General features: G+C 41.0%; 1 protein-coding gene and 1 pseudogene across 4 annotated transcripts in view; one reads left to right on the plus strand and one right to left on the minus strand.

The window, feature by feature from the left end:
- pdzd2 (PDZ domain containing 2) overlaps window positions 1-16,309 on the plus strand; it is a 76,960-nt gene extending 60,651 nt beyond the window's left edge. For all 4 annotated transcript variants that reach the window (XM_028578418.1, XM_028578419.1, XM_028578421.1 and 1 more), the window contains exons 21-26: window positions 1,165-3,871; window positions 4,995-5,112; window positions 6,525-6,626; window positions 7,703-7,973; window positions 11,908-12,042; window positions 15,917-16,309. In XM_028578418.1, the coding sequence (XP_028434219.1) occupies window positions 1,165-3,871; window positions 4,995-5,112; window positions 6,525-6,626; window positions 7,703-7,973; window positions 11,908-12,042; window positions 15,917-16,077 (3,494 nt within the window). In that variant the 3' untranslated portion in view covers window positions 16,078-16,309. The remainder of the gene's footprint in view (window positions 1-1,164; window positions 3,872-4,994; window positions 5,113-6,524; window positions 6,627-7,702; window positions 7,974-11,907; window positions 12,043-15,916) is intronic.
- A 1,188-nt stretch (window positions 16,310-17,497) lies between these two features.
- LOC114556437 (uncharacterized) lies at window positions 17,498-17,616 on the minus strand (annotated as a pseudogene).
- Between the last annotated feature and the right edge of the window lie 1,046 nt (window positions 17,617-18,662).

The raw sequence follows: 18,662 nt of genomic DNA on the forward strand, positions 1-18,662 counted from the left end.
GCTTCCATTCAACCTGAGGTATTTCTAGCTCTGAGTTGAATTGTGCAGATGTTATTGCTCTGGTCTAGACATATCAAATCTCTTTAGAGTTGAAAATGTGTAATCAACCCTCTCTTTGATCCTTCTGTTTTTTCCATTAAAGAGGTTTTGAGTTTGCCTCTGTTTATTTGGTTTATTATCAAGATATCTCACAGACCTTGGGAGGTTTTCATGGCCTTTGTTAAACCAATACATTTAAATGAAATTACAATTAAAACTGTAATTAATTAAATGTTGTGACTGACCATGAGGTAAACCACATCTACATAACTATAGTATAGAACAGCCAGATTTGGGGATTCTAAATGCTCTGGGTATTGCAGGGTGTAAACTAAGGCTACATTTACACCGCTACGTTTTGGATTTTAAGCATTTGAATTTTGAGCCAAAAGTGTTTTTATCTCCAATCTCTGTTTAAACTAAGACACCCAAACCTCATATCTTATCAACACTCAGGTATACTGGACATAAACAGGAGGCAGCGTGGAGAATAGCTGCTGGTAGTTGCCATGGTAACGTTAGTAGCTGTAGTCTCAGAGAATGAGACGACGTGACCGATGAGACCCAATCAGGAGGAGAAACGTTGGCGTCGGTGTTGCCAAGGTCTCCGTTTGCGGCCGTTGAGACTGAAACACAACCCCGCTTCCAAAGCAAAACGGGTCACAAGTGAGAGGGGGGAAACGTAGCAGAAGATGTTCATTTTAAACCAAAACGTAGCAATATAAATATAGCCTAAGAAATATTCAGTGTAGGATGGCTCAATGCTATGATCCCTAAGGACCTTCTAGATGAAGATCACATTGACATAGTATTACTGAAAAACCATCTCCCTGGACATTCTTCTTGAATAATGTTGTTCTATGGCATGACATGTATGTAACCTCACTATCCTGCAACATAAAATAGCGTTTTTAGAAAGTGTTTTTTTCATAGGGGTGTCTGTGTGTGAATGGGTGAATGAGAGGCCAAGTGTAAAGCACTTTGTCCGTTAAGGTACAAAAGCGCTTTATATAAGTTCAGTCCATTTACCATTTTGGAAAAACATGCATATGTTATGTCAAATGATTAACGCTTCTCTCTCATTCAGTTCTGACTAAAGAGCTTACTTTTTATTTCTGGTCCCAGCTGTAGATCGACTGTCCAGTTTGATAATGTCATCAGGGAGCAGTGATGGAGCCACTAGAATGAACCCAGCCAGATCTGTTCAGGGGACTTCTAATGAAGGACAAGTTACAAGTGCAAATTCTGGGAATTCCAACCACACAAGCCAAACAGTTCATAACTTCGAAATACCCATCACCAATATAGATGACATTTTATCAGAAGTGAGCAGTGATAAAAACACACACACCAAATGTGATGAGCCTGTATCCTCCTGTTCAAACCAAAAGACAATAACCCTGTCTGAGAAAGCTGGCATACAGGTTCCAATACAGTCCGGTCCCCTGGACTGTTCCATCTTGGATGCAGGAAGTGAAAAAGGTGCCATGTCTCCTGTGGAGACAACACATGCGAACCAACTAAAGGAGAGCAGCTCAGATGTTTTCAATGAATCACGTCCCAAAAGGCCTGATGATGCTGGTCCTAAGTATATGTACCCCATAGAAGATGACAGTGATGATGACAGTAACTCCACCACTGACAGCAGTGTAATGCTCAATACGATGGCCAGTGGTGGTAGTCTTCATGAGCCCTCCTCAGATGAGGAGGAAGTGGAGCTTTGTTCATTTGATGCCCAGCAACCTGATGCTGGTGGACTCTCACATTTAAGCCAGTCACCAAATGGGTCTTCATCTTTTCAGCATGCTAGCAGTCCGAACACAAACCTGGACCAGTGCTTTGATGTGTTGCATGTCTCTGCTGATGTCGCACTGACAAACAAAGAAAACTTTGTTACAACTACCCAATACTCACAGCTCTCTCAGTTGTTAGCGCTCTCCTCTACAGAGCAACTATGCCAATCTTTCGACATTGCAATACCTGTGTCTTCTATGAAGTGCCACAATAATAGTGCCACTGAATCCTGTGACCAAGTTCAAGCATGTGTGGCATCCAATCCTGAAAGTCTAAGCACTTACAGCAGCCCCTCTCCTCCAGTTAGCCACAGTGCCACACAAGGGTCTACTGAAAACGTGCATGCAGATGCCTCACTGACCTCAGCTTTATTGAAGCACTTGGATATACAAACACCCCATTTACCTTCAATGGAATCAGAGACCTCGGATTCAAACATCAGCAGATCGGATAAAAGGGTGTCAGCATCAATGACAAACAAAGAGAGAGTCTTGGAGTGTAGAACAAATTTAAACCCACATGCTATATCTGTGCTTAAGAACAACTCTGGGCTAAAACTCCTTGATAATTTAGACCACCCTGTGTGGAGTAGTAACTTTAAACTCCAGGTTGAAACTCAAATCAGACCAAACACTAGTGCTCCCAAATTAAAGGGTCTAAGTATGAAGAGTAAGAAGAAACCACAGGAGGAGCTTTTCCAAAAATATACCAGGAGTGAAAGTCCACTTCCTTTAAACATCAATGCTTCCTTGAACCCGTCAACAAAATTACCACCAACAGCAACCATGTCCAGCTTTTTGAAGACCAATAACCAGCCTGATATCAACAGCAGTCTTGATATGCACAAAGAAGGTGACAGATGGCAAGTTACAGCTGAGCCGTTCCCTTCAGGTAGCACATTACAAACTGTACAACTGGCCAAAGAGAAGGACATCCATTTGGGCTCCAAAGCACCAGCCAAATCACAGAGCCAATCCCACCCCCCTGCTACTCAGAGAACATTTATAGAAGTTCGACTGTCTTCGTTATCTGGCTCATCACCGCCAGTTATGGCACACAATGATACAGAGAATTCAAAAGACTCTAAATCCCCTCAAAGAGGCACATATGCAAGATTATCGCCCATGCTTTCTCCTGCCAACCCCACAGTAGAAAAAACTAATGGCATGGTCAGTACCACAGTATTTAATTCACTGTGTTCTACTAAATATGAAACTAATTCAACTACAAAACCCAGTGGTATTGTGGAGACAAGTGAGACCCTAAAGTCCAGCACATCCAGACTGTACATTAAGACAATGGAAAGGCAAAGCTTCTCCACGGACACTGCCTTGTCTGCAGACTACAATCCCTTCTCTGTACGACATAAGATAAAGTCCTTTGAAAACCTGGCTCACTTTGATAAGCCGGTGGCTAAAAGCAGTGACATTCAGTCTTATGCTCTGTCATATAGAGCCTCACTTAACCAAAGGATTGCTGGTTATATGGGGTTGGTTAATTCTATTGACTACCGGGCACGGCAAAAGAGTTTTAGTTCTTATGTGGAGAATCTACTCCCTACCACACCCTGCTCACCTCTTCTTGGTAAATCTCCATCTAGCATTACACTAATAAACCTTGAGCTTCCACATTCAAGCTGTGACACAGCTCCCCTGACTGAAGACAATAGGGAGCCTCAAGTTCAGAAAGCTCTAGATGGGACAGCACCACAGACCCCTCAGGTGCTGCGGAGGAAACCTGGCAAACTTCCTCGCTGCAGGTTGCGGCAGCTCAGGGCTCTCAGTATGCCCGAATTGGAAAAACTATGCACAGAGGACTTTACCAGAGACCATGGTACAGCCGTAGATACAGCTGAGCCTGGCAGCTATCCCGCTATACTCACGGAAACCACAGTGACTAAGAGCTATCCACCTGCTGCAAGCCTGGATGTGACAACAGTTGGTGTGAACAGGGTGAGCCGAGGTGATCCTGGATCCACTGAAAAGACTCCTCAAGGAACCGCAGAGAGCCATGGACAACCGCCTGGCTGGTCAATCAGGTGGGGAGTTCAATTAAAACTTGCTCTTTTAAAATGTTTTATGTTCAAAGCACATTGAAGCCACTATGGGTAGGAATTGAAAATGTTCAAGACACTGTAGCAGACTGCAATCAGACTATGAGAGATTAGAGGAACCAAAAAAAATTACTAATTCATGATATGATAAAAATGTTGTGGTTTCACAAGACTAAGAATATTGTAATTTTTTAAGAAAAAGATTCAAGGCATCACATTTTGAGAAAAATATCAACCTTACCTTTGAAGTAAGCTAAACTTTGTCACATATAGTACACAGAAGAGTTTGTACCACTGTTTAAGGATGTTGTGCTTGTGTTCCTCTTTGCTGGCAGTTTGGTAACACTATCTAAAAGCCACCAAGGTATCTTTTATAAATGTCTGAGTCAGAGTGCCAGGTTATGGCTATTTCCTGGGGCTGCACATATAGTGTAAGTGCAGAACATGTATACAGTACATTGGTATCAGTAGAAAATATTTGTAAGTTAATTTTTGCCAGCATTACGTGACATACTGTAGACGCTTTACATATGTACTCTGATGTATGGACTGTGTTTCTCCGCTGCCAATACACAAATTACTATATGTCAGCTCTACAGTCACCATGATGTAGTACCTTCACCACTTTACATTGGTTAAGTTGCTGCGATGGATAATACTGACTGGGTGATAAGCAGGCTTTTGGTTTCTGCAGCTGACTACACTGAATCTTTGGCCACTGTTATTATATCGTTAGGATACATGCAATATTGTGTGTTAATTTTTTTGAATGTTAAGTTGTCTTTTCGTCAATTCTGAGGACTCAGATTGATCTCATGATGCAGCATTTGTAAAGAATGAATTATTGTAGAAACATTGATGAAAAATGATATTTCCTTGGCCAATATTAGCCTGTACCTGACAACATTTTGTCTGATAACACTCAAGATTGATAGATTATTTTCTTGGGGCATGTATAAGATGGACAAGGCAAGCCAATAGCATAAGTGCACCTTTTAATTTCATTGTGTTCCTTTCTATTAAAATCATGTTTGATGTAAAAGGCTAGTGTTCTTTGAAATGGTAATCAGTGGAGGAAATACTGTACATTGACTCCTTCTGTGTACAGTTTAAAGGAGCTGGCTGCGTCTCCTGTGGCTCAGCATAAGCTGCAAACACTGCTGTCCTTCCCGACAATAAAATCCTACGTGTCGGCCCTGCTGCAGGAGGCCCAGGCCCTCTCAGAGGTAACGCTATACTGCTGATGAACAGACATTTGCAAGACCTATTTCACATGTAGTCCAATGCATTCCGTAGCACAGGGCGCGGCTACATTTCAAATATGAAGATGCCATTTTAAAATGTTCTTGTTAATCAGTGTGCCAAAGTATTAAGCCTGCCATCACATATCGAGCCCGCCAGTGGTGGAAGAAGTGTTCAGATCCTTTACTTATGTAAAAGTACTAATACCACACTGTAAAAGTACTCTGTTACAAGTAAAAGTCCTACAATTGAAAATGTTACTTAAGTAAAAGTTTGTAAGTATCATCAGGAAAATGTACTTATAGTAATAAAAGTAAAAGTACTTTATGAAGAACTCTCCTCCCATTGTAGTGTGTGTAAAGGATCCAACCAGCTGTGTGTTTAATGGTCTCATCATCTCAGCTGGACTTGTAGCTGTTAAATTGTTGGCTAGTTTACTTTAGAATCAAACATCAGATGTTATAAACTACATGGGTTCTGTGTGCAGAAATCTTAATGTGTAAAGTAACTAGTAACTAAAGCTGTAACAGATGAATGTAGTGGAGTAAAAAGTACAATATTTATCTCTAAAATGTAGCGGAGTAGAAGTAGAAAGTGGCATGAAAAGAAAAGACTCAAGTAAAGTACAAGTACCTCAACATTTGTCCTTACGGACAGTACTAGAGTAAATGTACTTAGTTACATTCCACCAGTGGAGCATACAGTGTTTTTTCCTTTGCGTCCATTCTGTGAAGAAAAGCAATGAGTGCTAGCCAATCAGAGGCAGAGTAGGGTGGGTCTTGGCGGAATGCGGATGGGAAAAAAGTCAATCAAACTGCAGCAAATTACAGGTTGTGCTAAAGACATTGCTAGTAAATCCATTTAGTTTTCTTATTTTAAGCATTATTATTTACAGGAAATAATCATTTTGATATGTACTGTAGAGCTGAAGAATGTGATACAAACATATGGAAGATAACAAAGACATGGAATTCTGAGTTGTGATTTTTTTTCATTTTGGAGTATGATTAGCTTACTCTTTTATGTTATATACTTTATCTCTTGCCATGAATTACGTGATTTGAATTTGGGTGAATCTAATTACTAATGTAAATATAAAGTTGTTTATATTTATGTATGCATGTATGTTTCCATGTATGTATGTATGTATATGTGTGTTATGTCATGTTTATAAAAAAAGACAGGCTGTGCTCCTGCCAATGGCTTTAAAAGAGGTTGTTTGGATTGGAACATTTCCAAAAACAATTAACTTTTTACAGACTTGGTGCTCGTGTGCCATTGGTTAAGCTACGTGTGCTTAAGGTTGCTGACTCCTGCTGTAGACTATATTGTTTCAGTCCTGCTGTCTGTGTGATTTTTTTTGGTCACATTGACCCTGTTTCTGCACTCTCTGCAGGTTAACGATAACACTCAGCTTGTGTTCCTGAGCAAAGAAGAAGGCTCAGGGCTTGGTTTCAGTATTGCTGGTGGAGTCGACCTGGAGCAGAAGGCAATCACTGTAAGTACTGCATGTAGAGGCTCAGGAACTTGCTGTTCAAATGCAGTGCTGGGCATCATTCAGAGTTGAATAATGATGTATATTGCAAGCTGCCACCGTCTTATTTGATACTACCAAAGTCAGGGATTTTCAAATCCTAGACACACTGTAGGATCTTTAACTCATAATTTACACACAGGATATATATATATATATATATAAATGTGTGTGTGTGTGTGTGTGTGTGTGTGTGTGTGTATCGTCAGTTTGGTCCACTAAAAGTGCTTGTTTTGCCACTGACAGACTAAGATTATTATTCTAAGTGTCTGACCACATTATGGAAAGGATCCCTACAGAGATAGACCTTTAAAACCTCTTTGAGACCTTTCTGTTTAACCAGAAACAGCTCTGAAGACGCTAGCGCTAAACCACCAGACTCCATAAAAAAAACAATACTTTTAGCGTGTATAGAGACAACATATTTTCACATGTAAATCAGTAAACTATGTGTTTATTTCAACCAAAACTAGAGTTGTGATGGTTGGAAAAGTGGAAAGATGACCCAAAACAGCTTCTCATAGTTTTATTTTGTTTCTGTCGACTTTGAATGAAATGTATTTTACGATGCTAAAATTACTGTTTATTTACATGGTGGATGTTTTTATGTTCAAAAAAAGGATCCTACTCTGTTACAGAAAGGTTGACTTCCTTAGAAATTCTCTCCATAATGTTGTCAGACACATAGAATATTAATCTGAGCCTGTCACTTTTGTGAAGATAAATACAAGCAGCACAATTGTCCTATTAACTTACATTGTAGCTTGTTTCTCTGACTGCCGACTGCAGCGCTTTTGCTTATTACTGGACCAATGTCAAAGATTGTTGTTCCCATCAGTCACTTAGACACAAAAACAACGAAAAATTGGGTTGTTACCCTTTAATGCCACAGGACAATCACATAGGCCTACTTGTGAAAAAAGAATGTACTGGATGTGGGATGGAGGGGAGACAGTATGGGCTTGTTTTAATAGCCCAGTTCTTGCCAATATCTCTGGGGAGCAGATGGTAGTACTGTAACACATGCCTTTTCTTTTCAGGTTCATCGGGTCTTCACCAAAGGAACAGCTAGCCTCGAAGGCACAATCCAGAGAGGTGACAACATTTTATCCATAAATGGCACAAGTCTAGGAGGTAAAACCCATGGAGAGGCTGTGTCTTGCCTTCATCAAGCCAGGCTGTCCAATCAAGCCTTAGTCGTCATTTGGAGAGACAAGGACAGTGGACCGAGTGTCTCGGATATGTATGACTCGGCTGGCCAGCCAATGAGGATGTGTTCTGCCAGACAGAAGTCTGTTGAAGCTGGAGCAGGTAAGCTTCACCGTCTTCATGGCGGTCAAGTAGTGTGGTTCGAAAAAGTGCACTATTACTTTTAAATATTTTATTAGATACTGTTTTGTTAAGTTTAGTCTTGTAATGTCTGTCATATTTTTATTTTGTTGATCTTTATTTATACAGGGAAAGATCAGTCTGAGACATAGGTCTCTTTAACAGCTGAGCCCTGTGTACAGCATCATTTAAAAAAATACACAAATTACAAATAACAATTACATTCAACAGCAGTTTGTTCATTAGTGGGAATGCTGTTCAACAGCATTCCAACTATTGTTATCCTGTTCTTTATTAGTGGGAATGCTGTTCAACAGCATTCCAACTATTGTTATCCTGTTCTTTATTTTTCTTAATTTTAATTTTATTATTATTCCGTACGTTTTTTGGCTCTGCGTAACTTCTGCATACTTTCACCTATTTAAACCATTCAACTTTTCAAATGTTCAGCTCTTTCAGCTAATGATGGGACTTCTTCAACTTTTAAAAATATGCTCAGTTATGTGATACATCTCATACTTTTGGCTCAGCGAGCTTCCAAATGATGAGAATAACAAATTTGCCTCCATCCGCTCCAATGATAAAAGAGGTCCATCTTTTCCAGCGAAGAGCAGAACAAACCACTTTTTTAAATCACTGATATGCCCACATTTTTATGTTTATCCATATAAATTTTATACCGATATGTTCACAAAGGCCGTGTGTCTCTAACGGTCAAGTTGCTGTTTCAATAGCATGTACTGTTGTGGATTTATTAAGTCTTGTTAGAAGAGTTCTCCCACACTGTCTCTCACTAATCAGGTGTGGGGATTAATGATCAAAGAGAGGCTTTATAACTGCTGAAGGAACATTGTTTGTCTGTTCTGAAGATAGCGTAGTGGTTATGGCACATGGCTAGGGTGTGGGGGGCCCAGGTTCAAATCCCACTGTGGCACATCAAACATGTTCCTGGCAAAGGTGTTATTTGACTTTTTCAACTACTCTCACTACTTCAACTTATACTCTCACTACTTCAACTTATTTTTACGGTTTTAAGCTATTCATCCAGTTTAGCTTTAGCAATTCAGCTATTCATGTTTTATTCTGCAAACACACACATGCATACACAGCATAACATCATTTGAGTGATATCTGTTATAGTTTGGGCAGCCTGAGCCTCTGTTTGAGAGCTCACTCTCAGGGACTCTGAATAGCTGAAGCACAGCACAGCTGACAGATTCAGCAGGTGACAGGCTCGTTAACTTGATTACAGACATCAAAGCATGTTTGTAAACATGGCCATTCGTTACCATGACAACACTTTCACAGACACACCCAGATACTACAGGCAGTAATATGAACAGTAGTCTAGATCTGTTGCCTTCCACTTCTGTCTTCCTCCCTCTGTCTCCTTTCCTCCCTCTGTATGTATCCCTCCCTCACTCCTTCTTTTTCTTTTCTGTCTCCCTCACTCCCTCTCTATCTCCTTCCCTCCCTCTCGGTCTCTCTCCCTCCCTCCATCTCTCTCTTTCCCTCTCTCTCTCTCTGTCTCTTTTTCTTTACCTCTGCCTCTCTCTCTATCTCTCTCTTTCTCTCTCCCTGTCTCTCTCTCTCTTTTTCTCTCTCTCTCCTTCTCTCTTCATCCCTCCTTCTCCTTCCCTCTCTTCCCCACTCTCTTCCTTTCTTTCTCCATCTCTTTCTTTCTCTCTCTCTCTGTCTCTCTCTCTTTCTCTCTCTCTCCATTTCTCTCTCTCTCCCTCTCTCTCTTTCCTTCTCTTTCTCTCTCTTTGTCTCTCCCTCTCAGAACTCACAATGTTCTACATATTTTGTCATTTTTCAACTTTTGAAGCCAACAGTTCAGTTTAGCGTCAACTTTTAGCTTTTTAATGAAATTCATACTTCTTAAAACGATTTTCACTTTTTCTACTACTCTCACTACTTCAACTACTACAAACATTCACTGGCCAGTCGTTACCATGACAACAGATACACACCCAGATACTACAGGCAGTAATATGAACTTTAGTCTGTCTTCTCTCTTCTATTCTCTTGTTCTGGTCTGTCTGTCTGTGTGCTCTCGCTCCCCCTCTCTATCTCTCTTTTTCCACCTGCCTCTCTCCCTCTCTATGCGTCTCTCTCTCTTTCTCTCTATCCCTCTCTCTCTCTTTTTCTTTCACTCTCTCCATCCCTCCTTCTCCCTCCCTGTCTCTACCTCCCCCTCTCTTCCTTTCTCTCTCTCTATCACTCTCTTTCCCTCTCTCTCTCTTTCTTTCCCTTTGCCTCTCTCTCTCCCTCTCTATCGTCTTTCTCTCTCTATCCCTCTCTCTCTTTCCCTCTCTCTCTCCTCTTTCTCTCTTTGTCTCTCCCTCTCTCTCCTTCTCTTTCTCTCTCTTTGTCTTTCCCTCTCTCTCTCTCATCCCCCCCTCTCTCTCCCCCTCTCTCTCTTCCTCTCTCTCCTTCTCTCTCCATCCCTCCTTCTCCCTCCCTTTCTCCCTCCCTCCCTCCCCCTCTCTCTATTTCTCTATCTTTCTTTCCCTCTCTCTCTCTCCTTTCCTCTATCCCTCTCTTTCTCTCTTGTTTGTTCTATGCAATGGATATGGCTGATAATAAGTCTTTTTAGTCAATTTATTGAAACTTCCACTTTTGACAGTATTACAGTTTAGCTTACCGCTTTTCTACAAATGTATTTCAAGAAATTATTTTATTATTATATATTATATTATATTTTATTAGTGGTGTTCTTCAACTTTTCAATGAAATTCACATTTATTGAACCAATTTCCACTTTTTCAACTATTCTTCAGCTTCAGCTAAAGACCTCACAATGTTCTACATATTTTGTCATTTTTCAACTTTTATAGCCAACAATTCAGTTTAGCGTCAACTTTGAACTTTTTAACGACTTTTTCAACTATTCTCACTATTTCAACTTCTTCTTACGGATTTGAGCTATTCATCCAGTTTAGCTTTAGCAATTCAGCTATTCAGCATTCCCACGCATTTTCTGCAGGAAATGCATTTTCTAGTTAAGCTTGAAATTGCCAATTTGAAACCAAGACATCTAGCTTCAGTTCCTTTTGAAACTCATTCCAAGTAAAAGAGGAATTGTATACAAACACAGTTTTGCCCAACTCTGAATGAGCCTGAGGAACCTCCAGTACCAACGCATCTTTGGAATGAGTTTGCTAACCCCCAATTTTCCAATTGAATTGTCCGCTAAGGTAGTTAGGAAGCTTATGCATTATAGCCTTATAGACAAACATCAACCAATGCCTGGTCCTCCTAGAGACCAACGAGTCCCAGCCCACTGGAGTGCACAGAACACAAATGGCGTGTGCAAAAATTGGCACCAGTAATAAAACGCAATGCTGAATGATAGACTGCATCCAAAGGTTTTAACACAGAGCCTGGTAAATCACCATCTATAGGACAGCTTAGACTTGAAAGGGGAGAGAGAGAGCAAATTAACTTGGCTCCTTTCTTATGAACTACCTATGTCAATTAGAGATGCTCCGATACTGCCTAAAACGCTGGTATCGGTATCGGGAAGTACTGGAGTTTATGCACCGATCCGATACCACGTAATAAAGCCCTAAAGAAAATCTACATTAAAGTAGTTTATTTATGTTCTTTTTCCATTATAACTGACTGTCAAACTGGAGAATAAAAGAAAGAACGGCAATCATTGTTTGTGTTTGTTCATGTTTCTGAGCCAGACAGACAACAAAGATAGAATTTATATCACATCCATACAGGGATATTAGTATACAGCTGTTAAAACATAATAAAATATATGACACACTGGTATCGGATCGGTACTCAGTACCGATCGCAAGTTCAGGTATCGGAATCGGTATCGGGAAGCAAAAAAGTGGTATCGGGCCATCTCTAATGTCAATATTTCAACTTTGTAATATGGATGTTGGCTATTTCACAGTGGTGGATGTGGGTCCAGACGGGGCTGTGACGGTGGAGCTTCACAAGTCTTCTGCTGGCCTGGGGTTCAGTCTGGAAGGGGGGAAGTCCTCAAGCCACGGAGACCGGCCTCTCATTGTCAAACGCATCTTTAAAGGTGATCTTTTATCTATAAATGTTTAAGTGTTAAAGCTGAATATTCATCTAGAATCAAATGAAGTGACATTGTAGTGGTGTATGCATATTCACAGTGGACTGCAATGCAAAGTTGGTTTGGGTAAATTTTTTAATTACTTTAATCTGTAAACATGTGGTAAAACGATTTGCAATCTAGTCCAGGGGATTAATCACCACTTAAGGCCAATTTATGCTTCTGCGTTAAATTGATGCCGATCACGTCGTGGCGACGCAGACATCTGTGGTCACAATTGGTCCGCTTGGCCATGGCTTGGTAGCGTTGAATTTCCCCCAACTAATTTTCGGGTTCTACTTCTCCATAAAAACATTAAATCAAGGAGAGAGGGTTAACTTTTCCTGCTACAGACTTCTGACCGTGGTCAAAAAGCACAGGGGAGACACTTTGTTTCTCTAACTATGACTCTAGAGTCGGTACTTGCTCCAAAGCTAATGACTGTCGCTCTCTCACTGACTCTACCACACACTCCTCAACCACACACACGCATGCCGGTCTTGCTATTCTCTTAAAGAGATCGACGCACACACCAACGCACAACTTTAAACTTCAGGCCACTGAACCAGAAAGCTCTGAATGGAGCCTCAACACAACCATAAATCATACTTAAGCCTTGCGGCTTTACCAGCTACTAACAGGTGGCAACATCAATATAAAAGAAAGGATGCACATGAAACTAGTGATGCACCGAATCCAGATTTTTTGGGTTCGGCTGAATACCAAATCCAAAGCCAAAACCGAATCCTCCTCCCATCCTCAGTCCATTAACACAGTAAACACATTCATGAAGTAAACAACGTCCACAGCCTCTAAAATAGTTAAATATAACAACTTAATGTTGAATTCACACGCTCTTTTCACATTGTAGGAAAGCACATTGCTGTCGCCAGATGAGTGACAATTTAGTTTGCCAAATTTTTGCTAACCAGTATGATAAGGGCATGTTCAGTGGGTGAAATTAGAAAGCTAACTTTAGCTAACGTGCAGCAGCCGGCCGTTCGGTCGCTCCGCTCCCACTGTATGGAGACCAGCTGACAGCCCGGGAGAGGCACTGTCTGGTTAACACCAGGTTTTAGCTGTGACTGTCCTTCCTTTGCCGTACTTGAAGTTGCTGCATTTTGGCTGCTGTCTGTAGATTCCTTCATGCATAGGATGACCAGATTTCCCGGAACTAAAACCGGGACACTTTGCACGTGACCGTAGTGCTCGTGCACGCACACCCTTTTTAACGTGAACGTGTGCCAGTCCAGGTCAGACATAGACACAGACAGATTAGACACAATTTTGTCAACAGCACCAGTAGGCCTAGTGCTCACAACATAATGGGGTATCTCAGTTAATATTAATTCCTTTATATCTTATCAATCATCAGGAATCAACATGAGTTCAATAACCTGTTTGGGGGGGCAACGCAAGAAGAAGCTGAAGAAATAATGTCCTCTCTGGCTGAAGATGGTGGTGGTAACAGCTCGTCAGAGGCCGGTCACCATCGTAACCCCTCTCGCTCAGCTTTCCCGTTAAATATGAACAGCCAGCAGTGGAGAGACTGGAAGAGCCCATATACATGGCTGTTTGTTAAGGATGGAAGCTTGGGGTGCGTTGCTTCATTGAACGGAGGAATTATGGTATTCTTCGGTAGCCTGAGTACCTTTATCCATTGTTCATGTGAAATCTCAAAGACAGCCTGATGCTTTGTTTATAGACTATTTGTGGGTGGCTGTTTGACCTACCTATTCCTGTTGATAAAGTATAATAGGGTAAATCCTGTAGTGCATACACTTGTAGCTGTTATGTATCTTTGTAAGTCATTGTAAGTCGCAAGCGCACCCCCTTTTAGCTAATAGCTTTAGCGGTAGACTGTTGTACGTCCCGCTGTTGGAATCCTCTACAATACAGTCACACTTTTACACCATTTAGCTGTCAGCATTTTAACCGTTTAACCGGGACAATTTCATAGTGGTTGGTGTAAACCGGGACCGTTTAGCGTCCCGACAGGCTTTTGTCGAGACTCGGGACAAGCAACTTAAAATCGGGACTGTCCCGGTCAAACCGGGACGTCTGGTCACCCTATTCATGCACAACTCGTATTCTTTTGGATTTTTCATACGCAAATGTTGTAACAGCGGCCATGTTGTGTATTGTTTAGGGTCCTCGCCAACACGAGACAAATTGGCATTGCAAATTGGACATGTAGCTGGACTTGAATCACCTTCTTTTGACTGAAAGTACTGCCAAACAACACTTTTTCAGCTCACGAGTTCCATTTTCACTACTGCATTGAACGGTCCACTTACGGAAACACCTTCCCGTAATCAACAGCGGCGTCATTACGTCAACCAGCGTAGCGCGTGAAGTGCAAGCATAGGGTTTGGTTCTAAGGTTCGGCAAAAACCGAACCCCGTCAAAAAGCACAATATTCGGCCGAATCCGAACCCGAATCCTGGATTCGGTGCATTCCTAGCTGAAACACAGTGACAGAAACTAAACCAAACTGCTTCAGGGGTGAGGATTATCATTCATTGTCCATCATGGTCTCAACAAAAGAGTTACACTCGCCGCAGAATGCCCCTCTCCGCTCTTCTTCCTCTCCTCGCTTGGCGTCTGCCCTCTGGCAGGCTCATACTAGGTAACACACGCTATCTTGAGATTGGCAACCAATCCAAAATGACAATGACTAACCTGTCCCATTTAAATTGGCCATGTCAGTATTTTCGGGTGCCCTCTTTTTTTTTTGGTCAAACTATATGACTTCTTTATATGAATTTTAGTACAGAGTACACAGTAAACTGTCATTTGGCAAGATGTTTTTGCATTTTGACTGTCTTGGTCCAAGCAATGATAAAGGAACATTTTATGATTTATTCATTGATGAGTTCATTCTTTTGATTGAGTAATCACCTTTTGCAGGCTTCATTTACATTGGGGTGCTGCTCTGGCGTTATATAATAACAAGAGTTTTTATAACTTAGTATGATAGAGCAACGTGTTCATCTGAACACTCTTACAGGGGTGCATTCTTCTGTAGCTCAAAGCAGTATGTGTGTTATCAAGCATCAACAGTGAGCTGGAGGAAATCAGGCAGTAGCTATGTTTCCATCCACTTGTCAATGGAATTATCTAAAGTTTGCTAAAAACATTCATGCGAATAAAGCCGATGAAAGTGTGTTTCCATCCTACGGCTTTTAAGCAAATAAAAACCTGTGCATAATGGCATCACATGCTGTTTTGCGGTCAGATTGTTATTTGGAATAGATTTTAGACATTTTAAAGTGTTTTCATTCATTTTGGCACTGAATCGCACAACATTAAAGCTAACATTTGTGAACAAAGTTTTGCTAGCCAAAATGGATGGCGCCGTCTACCTACAAATGGTTAATACTGCACAAGATGTAATAGTGCTTATGTGCCAGCTGATAGTGAGATATCAAGCAGACAACAACGACGCTATGACATCGCTATGATGATGCAGATGCACATAAATGCCAATCTAAATTAGCTGTTAAATTTTGTTCGTCCACTTCTGTCATTGTTGACATCCGCCATGTCTGCAAAGAAAACGGAACTTACCTTAAACTTCTTCTTCTTCGTTTTATGGTGGGTTACGACCATAAAATTACCTAAAACTTAATTGCAAATTATTATTTATTAGGTTTCCATCAGCTTTTATATAAGCCGTTTACCGATTAAGAAAAAATCTGATGAGAATGAACGTACAAACTTTGTGTCTTTGTGTGAATTTTACTGTTTCCATAGGCATTTTTCATTCTGTATTATTTAATTTAAAATGGTTGGATGGAAACATGGCTAGTGTATCTTTAATTTGAATTGCATACAACAGGAGGAGCGGCAGAGCTGTCCGGCAGTGTCCACGTTGGCGATGAAGTTCTGTCTATCAACGGCTGTTCTCTGGAGGGCCTCATGCACCACGATGCCTGGAAAATCATCAAAGCCACTAACGAGGGGCCCAACCACCTCCTCATCCGCAAGCCCAGGACCTAACTGTAACGGACAAGGAAAAAGAAACCTCCTGACAAGGACCAATGTGAAACAGCCCTCTGAAACAGTGGAAACAAGGATTTTCTGACAGACTTCATTTGAGTTTTTTGTGTTTTGTCTGGTTACACGTGTTTGTACTTAGAAATAGGTCAGATTGGATGGACCACTAACTATTGTGGTGTACATTGCTGTATTATGATTTATTTCAGATGGGAAGTGCAGTTTGTTTACAATAGATTAAATAAAACCGTTTTTTTTTTTAAATAAAGTCAGTATGTGAAAAGATCTATGGCTGGTTGTGATTATATTATCTTTCATGCTAACTTGTGAGATAACTATTATTTGTTGTCTGGGTGAATATCTGATTCTGATTGGCTGTAGGGTGTAAAAAAAGTGTAAGGACACTTACTGAAGAAGTTGCGGTGAAATTATTGCACTACATTAAAAGAAAAAGACAATGTGAATCTGTTATTTCCAACACTGTGTAGTGCTTCAGGGCCTCGTCCTCTGAACACCACAGGATGGCACTAACACACAAGCTGCAGGAAGTAAGTTACACTGCTCCACTGAACTGACTTTGTTTCACAGCGAATAATGTTATCTCACATCCTGTTCACTGTTCAGGTCGCTTCTTGGTAGACAGACAGACAGACTTAGCGGTAGTCTCACATTGCCAGACCTTCCTCCACAGCGCTGTAGTGGAGGGTCTGGCTAGTTCACACAGCATTCTGTGATGGGAGATAAATGTGCTCTGGTTTATTGGCATTTCTTTAAACCACTCACAACCGTTTTGGGTGGCGCTAAGCGCCGTACGGAGCCACGGTGCCTCTGCAAAATAGTCTCAGGAAGGAACTTGTTTTGGTGGAACGTGTACGTTCAAAAGTAGTTTTAGTCGTGCAACAGAAAACTCCGATTGGACAGATAGTCTAGCTAGCTGTCTGGATTTACCCTGCAGAGATCTGAGGAGCAGTTAACCATAGTCCTCACAAATCCACCAGAGGTTAGAACGCCAACACAAAGAAAGAGGAAGGGGACGCACATCGGACCGGGATGAGGGACATCCGGCGAAATTTCTGGCTACTGGATATAGACTATATTAACGGTAACACTTTCTTTGACGCCCATGTACATAATGCATTATAAATATACTTATAATGCGTTGTAATCTGCTTATAGCAATGTATGGTTTTAGTTAGAAGCACTCATTCATTTTTATGCTTTTAACAATAATCATAACGCATTATTTATTTATTTTTTCCTATTTTTATTTATTTACATTTTTATATATTTATTCCTGTATTTAGTTTTTTTATTGAGACTTAAGTGATTTTTTTTGTCTTCTGTAAATGTGCATCCTCCATGCTCTAAACACTAAAACTACAGAAGGAGCAGCACCCTCTGCTGATGAAAGATGAGAATAAAAATCTTACCGCACCGGGTATTCCCAGGTGGTTTTCCATTCAAGTACTGACCCGACCCAACCCTGCTTAGCTTCTGAGATCGGACGAGATCGGGCGTGTTCAGGGTGGTATGGACATAAGCCATTATGCACATTGCACCCTCCGAACTGTTGAATATACAGTTTGGGGTTGGAGAGTACTAAACTACATGTAATTACACTAGTAGTGTATCCTTTTGCAGTAGCTTGCTGGTAGTTCAACTAAATTCATCTTTGCATAGTGATTCAAATAGCCTAGTTGAATTGCTTTTTTGCCATTTTTTCCATTGCCAATCCTTCTTTACATCTGAAGCATTTAAAGACTCTATTTGTCCATTGTTTATTTCTAAAGAAACACAACAATGTATAAAAGGCTCCATTACCTTGAATTTCATGTTATGGCCCCGTAGCAACCTTTTTTGTAAAAATAACGATCGTGTCATAACCACGCGACTTTCTGTTGCATAGTAGAAGAATTACCGTATAGTCAGGAGAAGCTCGCAGGCAATCGAGGGGACGAGGGAGAAGCCCATAGAGAGTCCATGAAGGCATCAGAACAAAATATTTCAGCAACGTTTTGATGGATTGGAAATACTTCGGTATGTGACAAGTTAATTCATATGAAGTAACATTTATCCACGATCCACTTTATCCACAAGATTGGGAATGATTGAGATTTCTCTCGGCACAGCTACCAGAAGACTTCACACTTTCAGACAGGTTGCTCACGTCACATCTACGTCGTCAAGCTCAGTTGGAGGCTGCTCAGTAACACTCAGCCAGCACCGGGAAAGAGACTTCTGATATCCTTCACTGGTTTCCTGAGAATAAAAAGCTTACAGCACCGGGTATTCCCAGACAGTCTCCCACCCAAGTACTGACCCAGCCTGACCCGGCTTAGCTCAGACGAGATCGGGCGTCAGGGTGGTATGGCTGTAAGCAATTGTAAATTATGCCCACAAGCTATTTATAGATGGTTAAACCTAAGGGTTCTCAAAACTACTGAATATATGCAGTTTGGGGTTGGAGAGTACTGAACTACAAAGTACATGTAATTACACTAGTAGCCTAGTGTAATCCTACATGTTGCAGTGGCTTGCTGTTTACTAGGCTACATTCTTCTTGATTCAAGTGGAATTGCTTTTTTGGT

Source organism: Perca flavescens, chromosome 5 (genome assembly GCF_004354835.1).
Source record: "Perca flavescens isolate YP-PL-M2 chromosome 5, PFLA_1.0, whole genome shotgun sequence".
In the NCBI taxonomy this organism is placed as follows: Eukaryota; Metazoa; Chordata; class Actinopteri; order Perciformes; family Percidae; genus Perca; species Perca flavescens.